Source organism: Schistocerca piceifrons, chromosome 1 (assembly GCF_021461385.2).
Source record: "Schistocerca piceifrons isolate TAMUIC-IGC-003096 chromosome 1, iqSchPice1.1, whole genome shotgun sequence".
NCBI classification, from domain to species: Eukaryota; Metazoa; Arthropoda; class Insecta; order Orthoptera; family Acrididae; genus Schistocerca; species Schistocerca piceifrons.
Window position 1 is genome coordinate 1061088441 of NC_060138.1, and position 27357 is coordinate 1061115797.

A 27357-nucleotide genomic window follows, 5' to 3' on the forward strand; every position below is an offset into this window, starting at 1 on the left:
ATCTGGTAGACCCATATCCCATCCGCTTTAACAAACAGGCTCAAAAAACATTTATATTCTTTTTAAAATGATCCAATAATTGCTGAATTCATTTCGAATTTTTTGTTGATAAACATTCAACAATGCGACGCAAAACCTTGTACAAACCTTTGTCATAGCTATTTGTCAAATGTACTCCGCTCTTCATTTTGACACGCCAATAGCTATTTCACATACATTTTAGTTTCCGATCGCCGAGTACTGTATTGTGAACTTTCGTGATATCTTAATCTGTGGTTGCACTGTTTGAACTTTTCTCGCACGGATCGTCCTCAGAAGAAGTAGAACCACATTCGAATTTTGCTGTCCATTTCCTCGCTATTGAAAATTTAGGAGCGTACTTCTTATCAACTTTTGTCGACTTTAGAGTGAAAGTTCTCGTTAGCTATGAATCGACGAAAACAAAAAAAAGTTCCAATTTATCCACTTGAATGAAACATACCCAACACGGCTACTTTAAAAAACCGTACAATCAAAACTACTCCGCAGAACAAGCTGACATTTGGCTAACATCACTGCACAACATGTACGAACATAAAGAGGATACTATTTTCTTTGAAAATTAAGACCATCTCTATACTAGGGTGAGAAATTTTCTCCTTCACATCACATTACTCAAGTTAGCAACTGAAAGAGCTATTTCAGCTTTTTTAATCTCTTACGCTATACCATTTGCGTATAATAAAGATACAAGTGGGGCAGGTATTAATCCCTCTGGTGCAAGAGTTTCAGCACATCCTATAGATGCTGGTTCACTCACAGTTCACGACTATTTATGAACACTACTCCGCTCACGCGACAACTGTCGCTGTACGATTACAATAATTTACCACCCATTCGAAATGTCGGCGCTGGTGTTTCCAGTGGCCGGAGTGCAAAGCTAGGGAGCCGGCGCATCTTCTGAACCGTATTTCACGCGGGCGGTGAGTCACGGAGGCGCTGACCTAGCGTGCGCACGGAGCCGTGCCACAGATCCGGAGCGTCGTGACGCTGACGGCTGACAATTAGCCCGCCCACACACGCTGAAGTGGACGTCGGCACTTAGAGGTGAACACTTTCTCGTGAGCCCGCTTTTTACTGCTCCCAACAGTATGTGATGACACGTGCTCTTTTACAGTAGTGTTTACTCCGATCAGAACGGTTAACTGATTAACAGGACTGAGGCGGGAGCGATGATGAAAAGTGCATATTGTCATAAGTTTACCCACATTGGCCAAAGACTGACACCTCAGTATAGATTTCTAGAGGAAACAAAATTGGCGAAAATAACGTGCATCCCTCTGTCAACGCAATGTTTAGGCGAGCAAGAGAATTTGAAAGTGGACCAGAAAATTCCGTATGTTATTCCATAGGGTACTGAGCTTGTTTCCAATATAGGGTGCATCTCATGTTTCTCTAGTTGACTACAAATTTTCACTGAAAATTCATAGCTTTGTAAACAAGAGACAAACAACATAAAGCAAGTGAAATGGTGTCTTAGAGAGGCAAGATGGTTAATTTATTTAGAGAAGCAGCATGCCATGGATATTTGTTATATTGAATTGAATATGGACAGTATCACAGATGGTGTACATGATACAGAACTCCACTTACTCAGGCATTGTTCCCTTTGGTTGTTGGACCGTCATCTCGCATCTTCCTCGCAGAAGTTTGACGTGAGAACTAGAAGACAAATGGCACTGTAACACGATAATGCAGTAGACCAAACTTGGACTTCAGTTTTATCAGCACATGGGAGATTCTCTCCACCAACGTCGCATTCAACACTACAATACCTGAACTGATGGTAGAAAGGAAGGCAAATTAGTGATTAACATTCCGCCGTTGATGTCTTTAGAGAATTGTACAGGGATGGGATAGGAAATCGGCTGTGGACTCACAGAACCATCAGAACATTCACATTCAGCGGTTTCTCACAATCTTATGAAACAATAGGTACTCCACAACTACAAGTTATAGAATTCGAACTATGCAACACGCACGGAACAGTTTTTGACTTATGTAATTCATAAACTCAGAACTTTCTTTGTGTGTGCTCCACATGATATCAAGAGTGATGTGTATAGGATATACTATTCAGATCAAACCCGTAATGTAGATGCAAAGATACTTTCAAATTTCGTATGGGAAGAAACGACACCCACAGACGTCGATATGCAGGTGTACTGTAGTTTTTATGTGTAATATCGTCTTGGTCGTCCAACGTAAGTAAAGCTTAGCCGGGGCACATCCTGTTGTCTTTCGCACGTATCTCTTAGTAAGCTTCACTGGAGCTCAAGCCGGCCGCGGTGGCCGAGCGGTTCTAGGCGCTACAGTCTGGAACCGCGCAACCGCTACGGTCGCATGTTCGAATCCTGCCTTGGCCATGGGTGTTTGTGATGTCCTTAGGTTAGTTAGGTTTAAGAAGTTCTAAGTAGTTCTAAGTTCTAGGGGACTGATGACCTCAGAAATTAAGTCCAATAGTGCTCAGAGCCATTTGAACCAGGAGCTCCAGATCCCTACAGCGACCGAGAGACCTTTTACTACTTGCAACTGTTGCAGGTATTGAAAGCCGCAACGAATGCTGTAGACATTCTTCAGCGATTAGGTAAAAATGGCGATTTCCAGAAGAAAGGGATATTTTCTGAGGAATTCACTTTCCACGTGTGTGGGACGTAGCCAATCCGCGTGCAATAAAGAAAGTGCTGTGTGACAGGCCGTATTTAGGTTCTATAACTATCTATGCTGAATCTGCGATGCGGGCTTTACTAGAAGAAATTTTGTCATAACTAACGTGAAAAGAGCAATATTTCTATTAAAAGCTTGTAACCCATCACTTCACGTTGGCGAGATTTAAGAAATAAAAAAAGTTGAAAACATCAAAATTTCTGAGACATTCAATATAGGAACATTAATGCAACAACGAAAAAAAATGTTACCTGCATTTTTAATCAATTACCCTTAAACTGAAAGTTTCAAATAATCTTATTGGCTAACTGGTTTTGTCTCTATACTCTATAATATCGAAGCTACTTATATCTTCATAACGGTTGCACCCGTCACAATGATGTAAAAGGGGTGTTGACAAATTTTCTTGAATTTTTTCAGGTGGTTTTAATATAGTCGCTACCGGAAAAAATATCGTTATATTAAAATTCGTTCTTTTTAAACGAATTTTTTATTTCACTTTTGAACGTCTCGCTCATTCACAGTGGTCGTGTGGATTGCTGTGATGTCAAGGCTCAAGTAAGCTTTCTGTCAGACGTTATGGATCTTGGGAGATTTTGTACATTTCCCGCAGTATAACATTTTAATAATAAAAAAACTTTACGCCAGCTTCAGGAACTCAAGAATCAGTCTGGCGAAAGAAATTAGCTTTCTGTGGAATTGAATAAAAAGAGGTAATGATGAAACAGGCTTTCCATGAAATGCAAGTCACTTCATATTGCTAAAATTCCGGTAACCATTCCTTTGAGAGATGTTGGCAACTATAGTGTGACGAGTTTTCTCGCGAAAATGGAACAATAAAATAGTTATCAGAAGGGTAACGCAAAAACCTATGATGATTACCCCAAAAACTATCTGCCACACTCTTTCCTGGCGTTTATCTGTTCTACGAAGTTTTCTGCTATTTTCATGATTTTCCAGATTTATATTATTTTAAATTTCTAGCCTGATGCCCTTTCTGTTACTAAAGTCGCCATTCACAGTATCCCAGGAGACAGGAATCATGTGCGATATATACCCAGAAACTGCTGTCTCTTTCTTTCTTTTTCTTCTTTTTTTTAATTAATCTGTAGCGCTGTGTTACGATATTTCTCTGTAAAGCAGGTGCTGCTGGCCACGGTGGCCGAGCGGTTCTAGGCGCTTCAGTCCGGAACCGCGCGACTGTTACGGTCGCAGGTTCGGATCCTGCCTCTGGCATGGCTGTCTGTGTTGTCCTTAGGTTAGTTATGTTTAAGTAGTTCTAAGTTCTAGGAGACTGATGACCTCAGAAGTTAAGTCCCATAGTGCTCAGAGCCATTTGGACCATTTTTTTCTTCCTGTATCTGTTCACTTATTTTCGTTATTGCCACAAAGACCACTGGTTTACATACTAAAAGTTGAAAAACAGCATTATTGGTCTTCCCACTTTGTGGACAGGTGCCAATGTGAGTCTTTCATGACTGTGCTGTTGTTTACCAGTTTCTGCAGTAGCTTGTTATCGTGAAGAAACTTCTCAATGTCTCGAAGTCGAATAACTGAAAAGATGTATGCATTTCTACATTTACCACATGAGTCTATTTCATTTCAGCATGCACTACATTGCGCAGTGAAAATCTCATTCTGGTACTGATCACTGCGGCTACCGCGTTTTCCCCCCTCCCCGTCTCCGTGAGTTATAATGTAAATTTGAGAACCCTCGTCGGTTTTGGAAAAGGCGTCGAGAAGAACTGAAAAATAAAAAATTATGAACCGGCAGTGTTGTTTATTCATGTGGCTCATTTGGTTGACTGTTGATATCAGAAACTCCATTTTCTTAGCCATGCATAAAAGCCTCCGACACTATTTACATGTGGCTCAGTGGCTCACTTGGTATGTGACGGACTATAAATCCAATCATCTAAGGTTCAACTTCCGATCGGTACCGGTCTTTCAACTCTGGGAAAGATTGGTTGAAGAGCCAAACGCAAAATTTTACCGTTCATATTTGCCATATTTTTGGTTGAAAGTATCAGTGAGCGCATTAGTTTCTCCTGTAAAGCTTTATTCAGTTGTCAGGCATATTGGGTAATGAATATATTAGTCCTCTTGTACGAGTTTCAGTAAAGATTTGACACAGCCGTCAGCCAAAGAACATTTAAGGGCTGTTGCTAATGAGTTGACAGCCGAAACCGTTATAGCAACTACCGGGTTACGTAGGTATTGAATGAAATAAAACTTCATAGTATAAATTGTACTGTGGCTCAGTCTACCTTAAACTTCAGGTTCTCCTATAACTGGCTTAGTACGTCAGTTATAACTTGGCAGGAAGGCAAGGGATATCCAGACTAACCTCCGGCTAGCCGACAGCTTTACCTACTTCTAATGCTAATGCAGCATCTTATTTTTAAAAAGGCATTACATGTTGCTTTACTCTTCATGTACGTAAATTGTCACACATTATCGAATGGTAAATCTATTAGTATGAACATTCTATGGTGTCGTCCTAAGTCGATCAGTTTTAGATTCCAAACGTTGAAGGAGGAGAACGGTAAAGCTCCAGTGATAAATTGCAACTGTGGTCTCTCTGCAGGACCAGAAACATGGCCAGAGAAATTTCCGCTGGCGGCGGGCACGCGGCAGTCGCCCGTCGACATCTGCACGAGCAGGACCCTGACGGACGCGTCGCTGAGCTCGCGGCCGCTCACCTGGCGCTACCCGTGCTCTGCCAACGTGCTCGTCAACACGGGCCACGGCTGGCGCGCAGACCTTGACTATCACGGCTCCGGTGAGTTCACACGCGGTGCTCGCTGTACAGTGTACACTATCTCACCAGAAGTATCCACTATCTCATCAGATGTATCCGTACACCCCTAAGAACTGCGGAACAGACCACTAGATGTCACGCGAGGTGGACTCTTAAGGGGAGCAGGAGGTGGTCAAATCCAAAAAATTACGATTTTTTTTTTTTTTTTTTGCTACCGAAAATTAATTGGAACATTCCTCTTTAATGTAAACTTTGAATTATTGTCCTACTCGCCCTAGAAGTGGAGTTATTACCATTTTCCCCCACGCCTGCAGAGGAAATGGGCGGCCGCTGAATGCATCCCACACCCTCTCGTGACTTCCTGGCGAACTGCTTGGGATTTTCTCGGCCTGTTACGCATACAGCGCCTTATGTTACGCATACAGCGATTGTGCAAGGGTTGGCTACATTGTTTTCTGTGACAAATGAAGCGCTAAGAGCGCGGAACATCGTCTCTTTGCTGTTTACCGTTTCGAATTAGTTCAGTGTTGCGCCTGTTGTTGGTAGTATTATAATTCTTGTGTAAAGCATTGTTCTGCTTACGATGCCACGTTTTAGTAACCGTGTATATAAGAAGAGGAAGAACGTAGGGAAAAGAAAATTAACACTAATACCAAGTTGCGATACTACAATTACTGAAACAGTGCGTTCTTCTACTAAACAACACATGGCCGGCCATAGCGCTGTGACATCTTCTAGCAAATACTACCTTGGGGATGGTGACTCCAAAGGTTTCAAGACTATAGAGGAACTGAAACCATATGGAAATGAATTTTTAGTTGAAAAGTGGGAATGCATTGGGCATGTACAAAAGCGTAAGGGTGCACGGTTTCGAAGGCTCCAACAAACTTTGGGTTCAAGTAAGCTCAGTGATGGAAAGACAGGAGGGAGACGCAGGCTTACTGATGAGGTGATTGAACGTCTACAGAGATACTATGGGTATGCTATAAGGCAAAATACTAGTAATGTTTGTGACATGTGAAAAGCAGTGTGGGCATTGTTCCTTCATACTGTCTCTTCCAATGAATAGCCTCAACACAGTCTGTGCCCAAAAGATTCCTGGTGCAAATGTAATGCAAAAAAGGACTATGATCACAAACATGGTTTGCCAGCAGCTGTGATAAATGCAATAAAACCAATTTTTCATGACAGCACAGCCAGAATTGTTACACAAATGCCTACACGGAAAGACACAGAATCCTAATGAGAGTGTAAACAATTTGATTTGGAAAGTGATTTTTAAAAGGGTGTTTGTAAGCATAAAAACACTGCACTTTCACATTTATGATGCAATAGCAACCTACAACCAAGGGAACAGTGTGAAGTTCTGAAGGCATTAGGATTTACAGCTGGGGTGAACATTGTACGAGCACTAAGAAATATTGACAGAGAAAGGATAAGAGGAGCAGAAAGAAGAGGAAGGCATATGAAGTATGATGGAACAACAGGCCAGAAAAGAAGACAGAAGAGGAAGCTTTTGGAGGATGAAGAAGAAGACCCTGATAATCCATCCTATAGTACAGGAATGTATTGGGAAACTTTGATAGCCATTTCCTGTAAATTAGAATTTTTCGAATATAAGGAACATTTTCTCAAAATCCACTCAAGCTAGAGAGATGAAATTTTTATACAGCACTCCTAGTGGTCAAACTTACATTGTAACACAGCCATTTGGCAATATGTTCAGTAGTTTCATTTCAGTTTAATTATAAAGCAATTATTTGTAAAAAAAATTTGGGTCATTAATAAAAAAAAATAATTGGAAGGAAACTAGAAAAGATACTCCAAAACCCCTCTGTCATAAGTGCAATACTAAACCACTCTATATGTAAAAAAAAATTCAAATTTTTCTATTTGGTAGTTTATTCATAAATGTTCCTCAAACTTAGTGATTTTAACATGGGCAGCATAGGCACCTCTGGCTCCCCTTAAGCCTAGTTTACACGACAACACTGTTTAGGTTGCAGGCAACTGCGCTACCAGCCACTGCGCATGCGTGCTCTGCGTTTGCGCAACTCGTTGGTGAAACTAAACACTTTAGGCGTGTTCCAACCTTGGCGACACTAGTTACACGAGTTTTGAGGTTATGTGTGTTCATAGAGTGTAGACAAATTGAAATGTGATGTGGAGAATGGAGAATAATGTTCGCTTTTTGGATATCTGTGGTTTGCATAGGTGTTGGTGGGATTTCAGTGAGGCTGATTACAAAAATAAGCAACATATTGCTGCCGTTGAGACCGTCATATGCGATCATAACATAGACGGTTTGACAATATCTGAGCTGCAGGGCAAAATTTATTGAGTTAGCAGCATATATACAACTGAATTAAGAAGAATACAAGCAAGTGTAATTCTAGCTGTGGCAATGCTCTTGTCTACAAGACTAAAATTCCATCGTTCGAGTTGGCCAACTCTTTGTTAAGGAATATTGTTGACAGGAGGGAAGGCTATACAAATTTAAGAAGCTGCATTCTTTATTCAATATTCATCTATTTAAAACGTTGCTGCAGTGCTCCCTGTTCACATATCTTAGAATTTGGAAATGTTGCCACTGTACAGATCTATCTTAAAGAGAGTAATTTGCAAACCATTCTTTCCTTAATGTGGCCTGCTTCGAATAATTATTGTTGCTAATGTTCAGTAATTATTAACATTAACAGTAATAATTATTGTGTTAAGAAAATAGCGTCATCACCAACTAAAATCGATTGTAATGCACGCAATATATACGTAATTTCAGTTTTGGCGACAGTGCTTCATGCATTACAATACCTTTATTCCTTATCGCATAGTTAATTCTATTTAGAAGAAACTTAAACAGTTCTGGTGACATTCTAATATAATTAAAACAACTTCTTGGATGTTCAGTTACAAATTATTTCAGCAGGGATACTGAGCAACCGAGCTGACATCTTTTCTCCATCCAGTCACGAATCGAAACAAGTTTCTTATTTATTTTCTTCTGCAGTGATTCGACGCAACAAGCTTCAACTCCCTCACAACTCGTACGACGTGCAGCTGCCAAAACTTTCATTTTAGACACGACTCAGGGACCCACAAAACGGCGAAACTGAAGTGTATACTGGTGTCGCCGTGTCTACAGGCATATATGAAACCACCTGCCTGCAGCTCATTCCACACGAGTGGCGCAACCCAATGTCGTCATGTAAACTAGGCTTTAGAATAAAAGGAAAGCAGGCAGGGAGTATTGTGTTGTCAGTAGAGAATCAGTAACAGTAGCTTCCAATTTGTTTGAGTGTTCTTAGCGCACGTGTTTAGTTAAATCCGTCAAATCATTGTGTAGTTTCGTAATTAGCAGGGGCAGATTTGCATTTTAATATCCGTGATGTGTAAAGTCGTGTAGTCGTCTGTCATTTGTTTATTTCTTTCAAATAGTCTTTGTACGTTACTGACAGTACAGTTAGCCTTCTGCCGCCGAGCAGTGTGTCAGCAGTGCGCAAGTAGCAGCATTACTGCATTTACTAGACAGACTTGTATTTTAATAACCGTTTAAATTTTGTGTTGAATTGTTTGTGTTCTCTGTCAATTAGTTCAGACGTTCTTTGCACAACAGTATTTAGCACGGATAGGGACTGCGGTGCTGTGTTCGGATGTGGGCTGAGTTGGCATCCCTTCGCTCCCAGCTTCAGGCAGTGTTGGCTTCGGTCACACAGCTTGAGGCTGTTGCCAATGGTCATCACTGTGGGGGGTCCGGACGGGGGTTGGCTGGGGACAGCCAGCTCATCCCACGCATGCCCCGATCGGACTACGGCTGTGGCTGCCCAAGATACTGCCCACATTGAGGCTGACCCCTCACCCGTGGTAGAGTGGGAGATCGTCTCAAGGTGTGGCAGGGGCGAAAGACATTCCAGAGGGCTGAACAGAAGGCCTCTCCAGTTTGTCTGACAAACTGGTTTCAGGCTCTGTCTCCGGCTGATACTGATCTTCGGCCGGACATGGCTGCTTGTTGTGTTCCAGAGGTTGCCCCTCAGTCTGCAAGATCTGGGCGGTCGCGGAGGGTGGGCTTACTGCTAGTTGGGAGCTCCAGCGTCAGTCCCGTAATGGGGCCTCTTAGGGATATACCTGCAAGGGAGGGGAAGAAAACCAATGTGCACTCCATGTGCATACCGGGGGAGTCATTCCAGATGTGGAAAGGGTCCTTCCAGATGCCATGAAGGGTACAGGATGCACCCATCTGCAGGTGGTCGCTCATGTCAGTACCAATGATATGTGTCGCTATGGATTGGAGGAAATCCTCTCTGGCTTCCGGCAGCTATCTGATTTGGTGTAGACTGCCAGTCTTGCTAGCAGGATGAAAGCAGAGCTCACCGTCTGCAGCATCGTCGACAGGACTGACTGTGGACCTTTGGTACAGAGCCGAGTGGAGGGTCTGAATCAGAGGCTGAGACGTATCTGCGACCATGTGGGCTGCAGATTCCTTGACTTGCGCCATAGGGTGGTGGGGTTTCGAGTTCCGCTGTATAGGTCAGGAGTCCACTACACACATTAGGCGGCTACATGGGTAGCAGGGGTTGTGTGGCATGGACTGGGCGGTTTTTTAGGTTAGATGGTCTCAGGCAAGTACCAACTGGGGAACAACCTCAAAGGGTGCGGGGCAAAGTCAGGACATGCGGGGACCAAGCAGCATTCGGTATTGTAATTGTAAGCTGTCGAATCTGCATTGGTGAAGTACCGGAACTTCAAGTGCTGATAGAAAGCACCTAAACTGAATATTCGAGCGCGCACAGAGGCTTTCCGGCAGTCGTTCTTCCCGCGAACCATACGCAACTGTAATAGGAAAGGGAGGAATGACAGTGGCACGTAAAGTGCCCTCCACCACACACCGTTGGCTGGCTTGCGGAGTATAAATGTAGATGTAGAACTGATAATTGAATGTCACGTGAGTAACAAGTCCATGAGGGGCATTTCAGCCTTTCTAAAGCTGCCAAAGCCGACTGTTGGTCATGTTTTTGTGGGGTGAAACGCGAACGAACAACCACAGCTAAACAGAGACCAGGCAGACTTCTCATACTGACGGACATCGACCATCGTGGATGGTAAGGGGTGGTTGTAAAGAATCACATGAAATCAGCGGAAGAAAACACTTACTAGTTCCAAAGTTATTCCGGCAGTACAGCTAACACAATATGTACAGTGTTAAAAAGAATGGGGTATAACAATCGAGCAGCCACACATTTCCGTAGTCATTGTTAAGCACCACTTGAGGTGATGTACAGAGTGATGCTACTGCCCAACAGATGGCTGAAAATGGGTAATTTGGAGTGATGGATCACACTATACCCTGTGGCAATCGAATGAAAGGTTTTGGGTTTGGCGAATGCCTGGAGAACATTAGCCGCCTTCGTATATATTATTGACAGTGAAGTACAGAGGGCGTAGTGTTACTATGAGAGTATTTTTTGTGGTTAGTGTGCATTCCCCTTATTGTGCTCAAGAAAACGTTAAAAGCGAAAGGATATGAACATATTTTACAACATTCTGTATTGCTTACAGTAGAGGAACAGTTCGGAGATAATGATTGTATCAGCATGACGACGCAGTGTCATAAAGCAGCATCTCTGAGGCAATGGTTCTTGGTCATGACATTCCTGAAATGGGCTGGGCTAGCCAGAGTTACGACCTGAACTCAATGCAACACCTTTGGGATGAGTTACATTGTATCCCAATATCCAACATCACAACCTTCTCTCAGCTCTTCAGGAAGCAGGGGCCGTCATTCATCCACAGAAATTCAGACACCTCACTGAAAGTGTCACCAACACAGTTCAAGTCGTCATAAACGCTAAGATGAACACGCCTCATATTAATGTCCATTAATTGTTGTCCAGATACTTTTGATAGTGCACATACAGTTTTCTGGGAAGTAGCTCGCAGCCTAAAAATCACCAAAGGCTTCGGTGAAGTGGCCACAACTCTGAGAGACGCTATGTGTCTTCTTGTATGTGCAAATATGCACACTACTATACAGGGTGTCCATAAATTATGTTTCAACTTTAGACTTTCATGACTTTCAAACTATAATAGATCCTAACAACTAGTTTTCAATTAGTGGCAAGATAACTTGAAAAGTTTTGTTTCATCATTCATACACATGCACCTGCTGTGGCACAACAACCAATTGATATTCAGTTTTTCTCCACTTATCCTCTCTGAACACTACACCAACATGTTCAGAGCCATTTAGAATGTATGTCCTCAAGTCATGTGTATCTGTAGCTTTGGTTCACTGCTTCTACTTCTTTATAAAACTTTGTAGGAAGAAGTCCAGTGGTGTGAGGGCAGGTGATCACGGCGGCCACTGAATTGGACCATCTTGCCCAGACCATCTATCCAGAAACTTCTCATCCAGGAACTGGACATTTAGTAACCAATGAGGTGGTACCACATCCTGCTTGAAGATGTCACATTACAAGTGTTCCAGTTGTTGCACACCATCTCTTGTAACACATCCAGGAAAACATCACTGTTGATGGCACATTTTATGGAAAAAAAACAGTGGACCAATAAAGCAATTGTGCACAAGTCTGTATCACACATTGACCTTAGGGTTGTCTCTTTTTACTTCATCAGTTCATGTACAACACGATAACACTCTGATCTCCATACATGGATGTTGTCATGGAAAAATTGACTCATAGGAGAAACAAATCTTTTTCAAAAAAGTCATTGTTTGTGTCAGTCTCAGCTAGCATATTCACTGTGAACTATTGGCACTGGGGTTGGTTCATTGGCTTTTGTATCTGAAGTAGATACACCATGTAATCATACAGACATAACCTCTTATGCATGACTTTATGTACTGTTGATCATGGCATTTCCTGCTCTCCAGCTGCCATACACACTGATTTTATTGGATTCCTTGTACACAACTGATATATCTTGTCCACGCTGGCATATATAATGGATGGAAAACTTGACTCCTATTTATAAAGAACACTAACTGCTTCAATAAATGACATGAGCAGAGTCAGAATAGTTGTTCAGTATGGTGATTCCCTTCCACATTGCGTCCTTCAGTTTCATTACATTTGAGTTATCACAATTTGGCTCATTGAATCAGGCTAGATACTCAGCTTTATCCTGTGGTATTGACTTTTTCAGCAAATCTGCAGCACCTGGAAAACAAAAAGAATGTAAAAAATTTACAAGCTATCTTGTCGCATGTTGGAAGTCAGTTGTCTTTATCTGGTACAGTTTTGGAATTACTTGAGTCTAAAAGTTGTGAACATAATACGAGGATAACCTGGACTTATGAGTATGATTAAAAAAACAGTGGCGGGGGGGGGGGGGGGGGGGGAGAGGGAGAGTGAGTTGTTGTCAGCACTCACTGAGTGCACAACACATGTTATGTTGCATGGGTGACAGAAGGTGTGCCTACTTATTGGTAGACTGGCAACAGACAGTACTACACCAACAAAACAATCAGTAGTGTGGGAGAGGAGTCTGGCTCACCATTAGAAGGACTGTGCCAACGCCATCTCTCCTAATATGAACTAAACATAAAAAGTCGCAAGTTATTTTAATTATACTACGGGTTAAAATAAATTTATGATTGATCTTTCAGAGAGACTGATGGTAGGCGCCAGCTGTTACCCACTCAGTTCTTTCTGAATTGCACATGTGCCCTGTGTTGCAAGCTGAAGCAAAGCCTTGTAAAGAGGGGCTGGCGGCACATCAGCAACACCTCTGTAATCTGTCAGTATCCAAGTTATTTCATTGGATCTATAGAAGAGTACGCAGGAAATGAAGGAAGGGAACTTGAAGTGGAGTTGTATCTACCTGTGCTAATATGCACTCGGTAGCTGTGACTGTCAAATCTGGATTAAAAGTGTAGGCTGTTTTAAATGATGTAGCCCAGATTTACAGTCCAAATACTTTAAATGCACTTTGATATGAGATAACATACAGTTTATGGCCAAACTGAGTCTCAACTACTATAATTTATACGCCGATAAACAGCTAGGACACACAGTAGATGTCCTGTAATGAGATTGTTACAGTGTAGTAACCTAACACTATAGTTACCAAAAAGTTTACATGTGGCAAGTACAACATTAACACTTTCGTGGCGGCGCTCAAGTGCTGACTCGGGCTTACTGGTATTGCCGAGCGGCCTGCGCCCGAGTGTGACTCAGGAGGCAGTCAACTGCTTATTTTTCACTGCCTTCTAAGTTGGTAGAGTTTTCCGTCACATGTTATTGTGCCCGTCGAGCTTCCTGCATCATATGCTGCCGTCTGTTGAGTGTTTCTCGCACTTTTTGCGTGCGTGTAGCTTGAATTTCAACTACGAAAATTCCTGCGTTTTTTGCATGTGTATCTAGTGACAGCAAGTGTGCAAGATCGTTTTCTAAGCGAATTAGGATGAAGATATTTAAGCTCTTTTAGAAGAAGACGATTCTGATTCTGAAGGAGATATTGAAGAATGGGGAAGTGTTTCAGATAATGATGAAACATTTACTATTGATAAGTTGCCGAAGTGAAAAAAATATATTTACTGAGATTTTATTTGATTTTCTCTTTACGTGTATATAGCAGGCAACACTGCTAAGATACATATATCGTAATTTGCAGAGAATAGCGATGCTGATGAAATAAGTGAACAAGAAAAACGCCGTAAAACTGCTGCCGAATTTGAAACTCCTCCGCCACCCAAAAAGGTACGGCCCTCTCGAAATGAAGACGAAGGTACAGTGTGGACAGAAGACAATGTTTTGCCGCATGCTACTGTTTTCGGGAACATAGTGGAGTTACTGCACAGATAAACGGGAACTCAAGTGCTTAAGATTGTTTCAGCATTTTTATGACAGACGAAATTATGAAAACAATAAAAACTGAAACTAATAGATATGCAGCAAGTGTCATCAGTAAAATGAGAAGGAATAACTCTCTACATCTACGTGATTATTGTGATATTCACAATAAAGTACCTGGCAGAGGGTTCAATGAACCACCTTCAAGCTGTCTCTCTACCGTTCCACTCTCGAACGGCACGCGGGAAAAACGAGCACTTAAATTTTTCGGTGTGAGCCCTGATTTCTTATTTTATCATGATGATCGTTTCTCCCTATGTAGGTGGGTGCCAAGAGAATGTTTTCGCAATCGGAGGAGAAAACTGGTGACTGAAATTTCATGAGAAGATTCTGTCGCAACGAAAAACGCCTTTGTTTTAATGATTTCCACTCCAATTCACGTATCATGTCTGTGGCACTATTTCCCTATTTTGCGATAATATTTTCTGTTTTACTCGGTGACTTTCCGTCTATCATTACGAACTGTGACCTTGCTGACAGGAAATCACGAATCCAGTCACACAACTGAGGCGATACTCCGTAGGCACGCAGTTTGGTTAGAAGACGCTTGTGAGGAACAGTGCTGCCCTTCTTTGAACTTTTTCGATGTCATCAGTCAGTCCCACCTGATGCAGATCCCACACTGCACACGCAATACTCTAGAATAGGGTGGACAAGCATGGTGTAACCAGTTTCTTTAGTAGACCAATTGCACCTTCTAAGTGTTCAGCCAATGAATCGCAATCTTTGGTTTGCTCTACCCACAACATTATCTATGTGATTGTTCCAATTTAGGTTATTTGTAATTGTAATCCCTAAGTATTTAGTTAAATTTACAGCCTTCAGATTTGTCTGACTTCCCGCGTAATCTAAATTTAGTGGGTTTCTTTTAGTAGTCATGTGGATAAATTCACACTTTTCTTTATTCAGGGTCAATTACCACGTTTCGCACCATACAGATACCTTATCTATAATCATTTTGCAAGTAGTTTTGATCATCTGATGACTTTACAAGATGGTAAATGACAGCATCATCTGCAAACAATCTAAGACGGCTACTCAGATGGTCTCCTACGTCGTTAATATAGGCCAGGAACAATACAGGGCCTATAACACTTCCTTGGGAAACGCCGGATATTACTTCTGTTTTACTCGATGACTTGAGGCCACTTATCTTGATGACATCTTGATCACAGGGAAAACTGCCGCTTTATGGGCCTTGTTTTTGATGTTCCAGAAGGTAAACTTGCACTTCAATCTTGATAATTATGAATTCTTAGTCTAACAAGTTGAATACTTAGGCCATATCTTTAGCACCTCTGTCATTCTCTTCATGTCCACCCACGTTGAAGTGCTCCAGAAGTAACCAATTCCTGGGGATATCACGCAACTGAAGTCCATTTTGTGGCAGATCAAATGTGCAAAGTACATCTTCTTATGTTATCAGTATGTGTACAACATATGTACTTAAAAAGAGATTTATATGGACAAATAAATAAATGTGAATGCAGATTCCACATTTGCAGTTTAACAGAGATTGCATCTCCTATATGATTAAATTCCCATATGGTTAAATTCATTATGTGCAATGAATTATAAGAGAAACATCAAAATATTCGGAACAGATATTTTTTGGCCTATACCAGTTACATGAGTCTCGCCCTGAAAGCTAAGAATCTGGAGTACATAAAAAAGTCTGAAAACTTTAGATAAGCCTGTTGTTTATTAACAAAAACAACATCCTAATATGTCACTGATTAATACTCTTCAAGTGGGAAAATAGGTTATAAACTTTAAAATGTTCATTTGATTTTGATTCTTGTCAAACATTACTTCCAGTTAACTGACTAATAGTTCCCCTGCATACAGGAAAAATTCTGTAAGCACAAAGTCTCCACCTGATGCTGTGTTACTCTTCAGTTATACTGTTGTTCTCTCCGTTTCATCTTTCGTGTTTTTATATGGTTAAATTTTAGACTTATTTATGACATTTTTTTTTTTTGTCAGAAGTGGCTAAAAACAATTCATTAGGCTGAGTTTGAAGATATGTCTGTGATACTTCACAATTCTAATTCAGTCATTTTTGTTTTGTTTCTGGTGTCACTTTTGTCTAAATTCTTGTAAGGTGGTCATCAGTCAAAGGAAGTCTCACATGCCATATTCATATTTCAAATCACCCTGGATTTAAAATAACTGATTGCATTATGATCTCCATTTATAATTTGTGCAGTGGTTTGTTTCTTAATTTGCACAGCTATGTTTTGAGCTTTTTCAGGAACTTGGTTTTCATTAGGTTTAGGTTGGGTTTCTCACACAACTCTTTCAATCAGTTGCAAATAAAATGTCAAATCCACAATCAGCTGTTTCTATTTATATTGCAGGCCACACATTCATCATCAGAACAGAGACAGAAAAACGAATATTTTGATGATAAACAACGTAGAATCTCCACTAAGTCACTCAGCATGACAAATGTTTTACTTTTGCTCCACACTGTAGGAAACAGACAGCACAGAGAATAAGCCTAGTGTATGGAGTCATGTTACATGTGGCTGAAATGGCAAACAATGATATCTACAGTATTCTGTAAGATTAGCAGCAGACACTCATCCCTGGGAGGCTTCCAATGATATTGTATTATTTTTATATCTGTATTAATGTAAAATAATTCTAAAACTAAACAAATATACAGCTCTATATGATATGTCTAATGTAATAAGGTAACTTATGTCTAATGAAAATGCCCGGAGACCACTAAATTATAGTCACATAGTAATACTCAATCTGGGGATAACTGGTTTGATTAACAGATTTTCTTCAGGTGAATGACAGATTAAGTGGCACTGTAGAATATCTGACAAAACATTTGTCAAAGTAGAGGGTTTTACTCAAAAGTTTCCCAGTGCAATACGCCATTAATGGCCACCAATCAAATGGGAACATACACTCAGTGTCATGGTAGATGTCCTTAGAGTAAGCAAAGCCCATGTGCACGCATCAGTTTTCAGTCTCTATTATTGCATAGAAGAAAAAAAATCTTGAATATAAGTGTGTTTGTGTTTCAGAGCTCAGAGGAGGACCTCTGGCAGATACCTATGTACTTGAGCAGTTCCACTGCCACTGGGGCTGCTCAGAGCACACAGTCGATGGTCGTGGATATGCAGGCGAGGTAACATGTCTTCCTGAGCTCTCACTTGCGCATCCCATTGAATGTCACAAACATAAAACTGATCTTATAATTATTGAATAATTGTATTGTGGTAACTGTTCACTTAGTTAAGATCAGTCAGTAATGCTAGTGATTGTATGTTCATTGTCACATTAACTGCAGTATTGTCCTTTTAGTTTATTTATTTTTTAAAATGTGAAATCAGCCAAATTGTTACAATAGAATTAGAATGATGCAAGTATATGTGCATCTAAAAAAGTTACTTAAATTATTGTGTAACATATTTGCAAAACAAACAGGTTAAGATAGCAGAATTGCACTTCATAGTCTTCTTCTTATTCTTCTTTCTTCCCTGTTCCAGCTTCTCTAGGGAATTGTTATATGGATTTTGGCAGTGTTAGTGACAGTATGTGGCCAGATGCCTTTCCTGATGTTACCACTCCCCCAAAACAGAATTTGTGTACCGGTACCCTATTGGTCTGTGTAAATCTCATGTTTGAGTGTGGGGACATTTTATATCTGTTTGTATAGCATGTATCCAATGTGGCACAAGGGTACCATTCCAGCATTTACCTAGCTGGATGTGGGGAATCACCTAAAACTACATTTAGGATGGCCAGCTCAACAATCCGCACCATTAATTCCAGAGGGGGTTTGATCCAGGACAGGTTTACTTTCCCAGAAATGGCACTCAGGTGCAATCAGCTTCTGTCATTTTCTTTATTTTATTGTAATTAGTGTTTAAAATGTTGTCTGATATTGATATGGATTCTGTCAATCACATTTCATCTATGGTTCTGATGCCAATGAGAATAAGGTCATATGGAATTCTTGACTGGGAAACTTTGGTATGCTCAGCCACCTGATTAGAATGGTTTACTTCCCCTGTGACAAAGGCCCCTTTCCACACATTGTGTGAGCACTGTCTCTTAAGTCTGTTGTCCGTATAGATGATTGTAACAAATGTGCATGTGGTATGAAGTTGTCATTTTTATGTTGCATAATGGTGTGTGTGGGAGTGCGAGTGAGGAAATGAAGTGTCTCTCATTTTGAGACATTGGAGAAGTTTGGGATTTAATCCAGGAATTGGCATAAAATAAGGTGATCAACAACTTAACACCATGACCCCTCTTGCTGTTTCTAGCCAAATACTAATGACAAAAATTCCTTCTGCTATGAGGATTCAAGCTGATTGCCTCAAAGTTAAGTGTCACCATATAGGCATGTATTATTAGGAACAAAATAAGACACCATGTAACCTAATGTCAGAATTATAGCCCTCAGAATTATTGCAAATGTTTGTACCTCAGAGGGTGCCAGAATGGCATATTTCGGCTATTTTTAATCTCTTGCCACATACGGAATAATATTTTGGGGTTCCACAACAGGGCGCCTAAAACAAATTTTTTGTTGCAGAAGAGGACCATCCGAATAATAACTCACAGTCATCCACAGACACACTGCAAACCCATATTCAAAAAGCTTAGAATACTTACTGTACCATCATTATACCTATACAAATGTGTTTTGTATGTCAGGACCCACATTGCAGATTTTCAGACAAATGCCAACTTTCATAACTACAATACCCGTAATAGCGCAGCACTCCATACTCAGCGAACAAAAAGAACGAAAACACAAAGGCATGTGAGCCATATTGGTGCAAAACTGTACAACGCACTGCCAGTCAACATCAGGCAGTTAGATGATGATAACAAATTTAATACAGAATTTAAAAAATTTCTAGTAGATCAATGTTTTTATTCTGTAAATGACTATGTATTCTTTCTGATGATATTTATAAAGGCAAAATGGAAAACACTATCTGTGCCTAATCATTCATTACATTTACATACTTAAAGGACAGCTGTTGTGTGATGTAAATATATACTTAAGCAGTGTTGTGTATATGAGGACTTGCTGTTGAGGGAGGAGAAAATTAAAGCCTTATGAAAAACAGACTATGCATTTAAAATAACAAGCGGTGATTTATATAGACTACATTAATTTCATTGTAGTATTATTATTAACTTCATTGTAGTATTATTATTAACTTCATTGTATTATTTTGTTTTGCACTTTTTTACATATATATTGTTTGTGTCCCATTTCTTTGAAATGGCTTACATGTACCCTTGACAACATCCATACAACATTCATTGTCAACGGATGGATAAGTAAAATAAATAAATAAATTCATTGTAAAGCAGCCAAAGCAGTTGAATGAACAGTACTTCATTCACTACTCATTCAATCACCACCTGCCTTAGTGATTGAAAATGATTGCATCATCACACAATTTATGATGGAGAAATGTATAATATTCATAATTAATTACTTGTTTCATAAAAGCATTAATCTTGCATTATTATGCATGAAATTGAGTCATCCATTCATAACTTACTCTATACCACCAGCTCAACATTGCCAAAAAAAACTTTTTTGTTGACAGTTGCATCTTGTACACTGGAACATAAGCAAATACCAAAGCTTCAGTGAAGCAGCTAGGCAACCAGATGGATTAGGTGTTCTTGGGATATTTGTTGAGGTAAGATATTTAATTTATTAAACATTTGCCTACATGCCCTTCTGTTGCTCTCAAACTGAAATGTACACTCTTAAAAGTATTGTGTCCATGTAATGCTTACCATCTTCACGAGTTATCTGTTATTTCTTGTTATTAAGTTAAATATGATTTCATCGACTAACATAGTCATTCTTTTGCATAGGAAGGTGATGTTCATGAGGAGTTTCAGAAGATAGTTGATGCTCTGCCAAAGATCACCTTAAAAGGGCAGAAGACTGAACTAAGTGATCCTGTGGATCCCAACAAATTATTACCTGGTCAGTATTTTCAGTTATTCTTGTAAGTCACATCAGGCTTCGTCTATACGTTTTGAAGCACTTAATGTTGTATAACAACACTTTAATAATACAATGTCTGACTGACAAATTTTACCTGAAAATGTTGTTTGTGGGTAGTCTGCTGAGGTTTGCTGCCAGATCCTAAAATCGATGTAAATTAACATTTTGGTGATCCACCTGATCCCCCCATCTTCAGGAGAGATGGTGCCTTTGCTGCTGCTGAGTCCCACTAAATTCAGTTTTCAGCAGGACTTAGCAGCAGCATTTCTCCTGAAGATGGACAGATACATTGCTGAAATAATGAGTGATCTAGATTTTAGTACCTGGCAGCAAACCTGAGGAGACTACCAAGAATTAATATGCTCACAACGCCTATGCAGTCACAATGTTGTGTGCAGTTTCAGTAAATACTGGTTGAATAATATACATATAATAATGGACATGGACAATTTGTATGATTAATCATAATACATTCACATGTAAATGTGTTGACTTTTATATGGTTGTTTACATCTTTCTTTGACATGTTACATAAATAAAAATTATTCTATCAGACAGGAGTTGTCAAGCAGAAATCTCTTCAGTTTGTTTTCAAATTTAGCTTTGCTGACTGTCAGACATTTCATATCATTGTGCAAGAGATCACGATTTTAGTGTCAGCATTGTGCAGCCCTTTCCGTGCTAAAGGCGACCTTAATTTGAAATAATGAATGTTATTCTCTTCTGTTGTTATTATTATGTACATCATCATTCCTTTTAAATGTAATGGGACATTTACAACAAACTTTATGATGAAATAAAGAAGCAACATAGTCAAAATTGGTAACTCCTTAAACAGATGTCTGCAAGATGGTCATGGGTGAACACCAAGATTATCCTTACAGAATGTTCTTGAACAATGAAATTTATGTGTCTTAAAGATAAAACAATGGAAAATCTGGGAGGAATGTAACAATATTATGAAAAGTATAGCTGCGCACACACACACACACACACACACACACACACACACACACACACACAGCAGGGGGTCAGGGGGTAACAGCAAAGCAGCAACCTTCTGGTGCAGTACTGAAAGCATGGGAATCAGGTGCACTGTACATTGAAAATCATCACCACAATAAAGCAGTGGCTACACACACTACAAATTTATTTGACAATATGCTGTGTCACTACTTCGCCAAGTGTTGAATCATAAGCAGAAACAAATGACTATAGATAGCTTCCTAGTAAAAAAGAATTAGTTATGTATCATGTATAATAAAGCACATAATACTGTATGTATAATTTCCTTTGAACAAATGGCATAAATAAGAGAGAACTTTTATAATAACAGAAATAATAATTTATTGATAAATCAAAAATCTACTCACCAAGCCATGGCAGGGGAACACACGCACAAAAGTGTAACTTTTACAAGCTTTCAGAGCCAGTGGCTCCTTCTTTTGGCAGAAGAGTTGAAGGGGAAGGAAGAGAGGTGAAGGAATAGGACTGTAGAGGTTTAGGTAAAAAGGCACAGTTCAGAAAAGCCACCCACAACTCTGGATCAGGGGAGACTAACGCATCCCATCTGGTAAAGTCTCCCCTGGATCCCATATCACACACTGAAATTTTTGCCCTCCAGGAAGTAGTGCAGCATGCCACCTTTGTATGCTAATCCTACATCTACAGAAAGAACCGCAATCCTTCACCTAAAAACTGATCCCAACCTCACAATCCTACCTGCTGACAAAGGCTCCACCACCATTGTTTTCAACTGCAAAGATTACCTGGCAAAAGGAGTCTGCCAGCTGTCTGATTCATCCACCTACAAACCCTGCCACAGTGATCCCATTCCAGAAGTCTAACATGATCTCCAGTGTTTCCTCAAATCCTAGGCCCATCCAAGAACATCTCCCCAGAGTCCATCTCTCCTTTCACCCCTATCACTCCCCACACACCTACCTGCTACATGCTTCCTAAAGTCCATAAAACCAACCACCTAGGGCATCCAATTATGGCCAGTTACTGTGCCCCAACGGAGAATCTCTTCTCTTATAGACCTACATCTTCAGCCTGGTACTCACAACCTACCATCTCATATAAAAGATACCAACCATTTCCTCCACTGATGCTCCACAGTTTCTATTCCTTTACCGCATGGTGTCCTGCATGTCACAATTGACACCACCCCTCTATACACTAACATCCCTAATACCCATGGCCTTGCCACTGTTCAACACTACCTTTCCCAGAGACCAATGGATTCCAAAACTACAACCTCCTTCCTAGTGGCCATGACCAACTATATCCTCACCCACAATTACTTCTCCTGTGAAGATATCACCCTTCAAACAAATCCAGGGTACGGCCAAGGGCACCTGCTTGGCACCATCCTATGTCAACCTATTCATGTAACACCTCCATGAATTTTTTCTAACCACCCAGAATTCCAAACCTCTCACACAGTTCAGATTCAGCAACGACATCTGCGTGATCTGAAGGACATCCTACCCACATTCCTCCAGCATCTTCACACGTTCTCCCCTGTTTGCTTCACCTGGTCCTCCTCTATCCACCAGGCCACCTTCCTCGATGTTATTATCCACCTCAAAGATGGCTACATCAGTACCTCTGTCCATATCACATCTACTAACCATCAACACCACCTCCACTTCAACAATTGCCACCCATGGCAGTTGCATCTGTAGTGATGAGCAGTCCCTCTCGAAATATACCATGGTTCTCACTGAGGTCTTCACAGACTGTAATTACCTTCCCTTGCTTTATCTCTCCAGTCACCCACCACCTCCCAAAGTCCCTTCATCTGGCCACAGGGGAATATTCACCTTGTGACTCAGTACCACCCAAGACTAGAGCAACTGAAAGACATTGTCCACCAGGGTTTCAACGGTCTCTCGTCGTGCCCTGAAATGAGGAATGTCCTACCCACTATCCTTCCCACCACCCACCAAACCTATACAATATCCTTGTCCATTCAAACAACATAGCCCCTGCTCCCAACCCCCTGCCTCAAGGCTCATATCTCTGTAATAGAGGTAGATGCAAGACCAGTCCCATACAGCCTCCCACCACCACCTACTCCAGTCTGATCACAAACATCACCTATCCCACCAACAGGAGGACTACCTGTGAAACCAGTCATGTGATCTAAAAGCTAAGCTGTAACCACTGTGCTGCACTGTATATGGCTATGACAACCAGCAAGCAGTTGGCCTGCAGGAATGGCCACCAACAAACTGTGGCCAAGAAACAGCTGGAGCACCCTGTTGCTGACCATGCTGACCAACACAACGTCCTTCATTTCAGTGATTGCTACACAGCCTGTACCATCTGGACCATTCCCACCAACACCAGCTTTTATGAACTGTGCGGATGGGAACTCTCCTTACAATATGTTCTATGTTTCCATAACCCTCCTGGCCTCAACCTTCATCAGTCAATGTCCTTTACCCACCTATCACCTTCCCTGCTCCCATTCCAGCACTACACAAGTGGCACTTTACCATTTGCCACCCCTACCGTGTTATCCCTCCCCATCCCCTCCCCAGCCTCCTCCTCGGAAGTTTTGTTTGACAGTCTTTTTTGCACCTATCTGTGACACAGCATCTCTACTATATGGTGAGCAGCAACTTTCCTTTTCATAATACTGTGAAAAGTTGCACTAAGCCAGATACAAACCAAACATTACTGTCAGGCAGACCACCAATGTTATCACTGAGCTACAAATGCATTATGATACAGCTGCTGACATTTAGATACTTCTTACTTGACTCCTCGTCACAAAATCAAGTGCCTTTACCAGGTTTGCAATCCTACAAATGATGTCACACAGTTTTCTTGCATGTTTTTAGAGGGTAAGCCCTTATGCTAAGTGTCAGAAAGGTGTTAACACTCATAATTGTGAGTGTGTTAGAAGTTTTGTCACTTTTGTGAACAGATCTGTAAAGCCTGTAATGTACTTGGCTCCTGTGTAACATGGCGGGTAATTCAAATACCAGCCATGGCCATTTTTTGCATTTTTTGTGCTGTCAAGTATGCATATTAAGCTACTAGTAGCAGCTATTTCATAAAACTGAGAAAGCAGCAGCCTTTTGTGAAGTAGCAGCGTCCCTGCTAATTCACTTGGTCTAATGTAAATGGTGTAAGTATGAAAAGCATATGTGCAGTTTAGTAATAGTTTATTGTTTATACAGTATACAGATTAAGTTTCTATGATCTCTTTGCCTTATGTCAAAGTATACCTTCATTTATTCCACAACCTTGATGGTTCTCCTTCTTGATGGGAGCTACAGTACATAATGAATGAATTGAGAAAGATTGGAAAGGAGGGGAAGTTCACCCTAGGTTGAGGGGTGTTCCAGTCTCCTATCACCTTCAGAGTAGTCCCTTTGTGACTCCACATACTTCTCCCAGCAGTGCCACAATTGTTGGAAGCATGGCAAAAAAGCATCTTTTGGAAAGGACTTTTTAGTTCAGCTGTTGTTGCTGCCACAACATCCTCTTGTCTGAAATCGCCATCCTTTCAATAGCCTCTTGAGTTTGGGGAATAGCCACAAGTCACAGGGGGGCCATATCAGAAGAGTAAGGAGCCTGTTGAAGAACAGGAATCTGTTTTTTTGCCAAAAAATTCTGAACCAAGTGTGAGGAATGTGCTGGAGCATTGTCGTGACAGTGGTGCCAATTTCCTGTTGACCACAAGCCCGGTCTTTTGTGCCACACAACATCGTGTAGGCAATGGAGAACACCCCTGTAGTAATCTTTTGTGATTTCACTTCAGACTTCCAGGCTAATAGGTCGTGGTCAATGTATAAAACTTTCTCATAACATTTCCTCTCCAACTATGGGAGACTTCTTCAGAGCTAAAGTGGTGACCTTTGGTGATTGTTTGACCCTGTTGTGCATACTCATGCTCTATCGCACTGAGTCAAAGAAAACAGCCAGTATCACTTTGACATTGCTGTACACTTGGCGGGCTTTCTTTGGTCTTGTGATGCTGAATGCTTTCACTGTGACAACTGGAATTTGGCTTCCAGAGCATTTCCGTACACCCAGTACTCGTTGTCAGTGATTATGGTGTTCATGAAGTCAGGGTCACTGTTTGTGGAGGCCAGCATGTCCTGTGAGGCTTCAATGTGAAATTGCTTTTGCTCCATTGTCAGCAGCTTTGGCAGGAATTTGTCAAGTCTCTTCATGGCCTAATCTTTCATCGTAATGGAATGTGTTGAAAAGTTGCTGGTTCTCACCACTTCTTCAATTTCAAACCGGTTGTACCACTCCTTAATCTACATGAAGCCCATAGCATCATCACTAAAAGCCGTCTGAATCTTCTGAATGGTTTCCACCTGGCAGTTGTTGAGTTTCTGGCAAAATTTAATGCAGTAGCGCTCCTCCAGTCGTTCTGTCATTTCACTTGCAATGAAAAACTTACACAAGCACCATACACTACCTCACTCAACTGCTGCTTCCCAGAAACTGATGCTATCAACAGGCGGGAAAAAATTCACGCATGTGCACAATGGTTCAAGGTTGGCTCATGCAAGTGTGCTAGATTCAAATCCACCAGGTGTTTGCAAAAAGAGAGATAGTGCTACACTCTAACAATTTTAGACAGCAGGTGTTTTAAACTAAGGTTGCATAAGACAAAATAAAGATTGGGCTTACACACCAAATTTTTGACCAGCCAGTATGACAGCCACTACCAGATGCTTTGCTTTGTGGTGTGTGTTGCTTGTTTTTTCTTCTCTTGTTTTCAAATGAGTGAGGAAGCTATTGTTAGCCCATCATGGGGCTTGAATATGACTCAAGGGATCTACATCTAAAACCATGTGTTGGTTCTGCTTTTCCATTAGCACAGAACATGTGTGTAGACTGCCAAATCTTAAAGAGCGAGGCTAGGTTTGTTCCCCCAGACTACACAGGAAGTGGAATTTTATGTGACTATTCCTTAGAGGTCTCAAATTAGTCTTGTGTGATATTTGCTTATCAATATTTATTGACATGGACATAAAAATATGAACAATAACCAATACTCCAGCAGCAATTGAGCAACAGTGCTGCATGGCAGTAGCAACCAGCATGGGCCAGTGCAGCTGTAGTACTGATTATTTTTAATTTTTACTGTCCCTGCCAATACAGATAAAACAAATATAGTACTAGACTAATGTGGGTCTGCTCTATTGACTGGATATGTAAAAATCTACTTTAAAAATGATTTTGTTTGGACTGCAGACCAAACTGACACTTTCTATTGACAATGGGCATCACATGAAATACATAATGAGCAGTATTGTTTTGGGCTGACTCCATCTACACAATGTAAAACCAAAATTGCAAATATCTGCTGAAACATTAAAGAAAACGCACCTGATGACTTTTAGGAGGTACACGCAGTCTTCAGGCCACAGGTGGCCTATCGGGACCATCTGACCATCGTGTCATCCTCAGTTAAGGATGCAGATAGGAGGGGCGTGTGGTCAGCACACAACTCTTCCAGTCGTTATGGTGGTTTTCTTTGACCAGAGCAGCTGCTATTCGGTCAAGCAGCTCCCCTCAATTGGCATCACAAGGCTGAGTGCACCCCAAAAAATGGCAACAGTGCATGGCAGCTGGATGGTCACCCATCCAAGTGCCGGGAACCGGTGTATCCACTGCGGCAAAGCCATTGGCCCTTAGGAGGTAAACTAGGCTGGAATTATTTGAGAGGAAACCATTTTGCTCACACACACAAAAAAAAGAGAGAGAGAGAACTTTATGCTTCCCTCCACCTTGAACTGTATGCCCAGGCACCTCAATATATGGGATATGGGAGTGAATACTTACAACAGCCCCCTCTCCCCCCCCCCCCCCCCCCCCCCGCCATGAACCATGGACCTTGCCGTTGGTGGGGAGGCTTGCGTGCCTCAGCGATACAGATGGCCGTACCGTAGGTGCAACCACAACGGAGGGGTATCTGTTGAGAGGCCAGACAAACATGTGGTTCCTGAAGAGGGGCAGCAGCCTTTTCA

The 27357-nt window shown here is 41.1% G+C and overlaps 1 protein-coding gene across 1 annotated transcript in view; it reads left to right on the top strand.

The window, feature by feature from the left end:
* LOC124797296 (carbonic anhydrase 13-like) overlaps positions 1 to 27357 on the top strand; it is a 244959-nt gene that overhangs the window by 200625 nt on the left and 16977 nt on the right. The window contains exons 2-5 of the mRNA XM_047260776.1: positions 5294 to 5488; positions 17382 to 17485; positions 19938 to 20033; positions 20215 to 20329. Coding sequence (XP_047116732.1) covers positions 5294 to 5488; positions 17382 to 17485; positions 19938 to 20033; positions 20215 to 20329 — 510 coding nt within the window. The remainder of the gene's footprint in view (positions 1 to 5293; positions 5489 to 17381; positions 17486 to 19937; positions 20034 to 20214; positions 20330 to 27357) is intronic.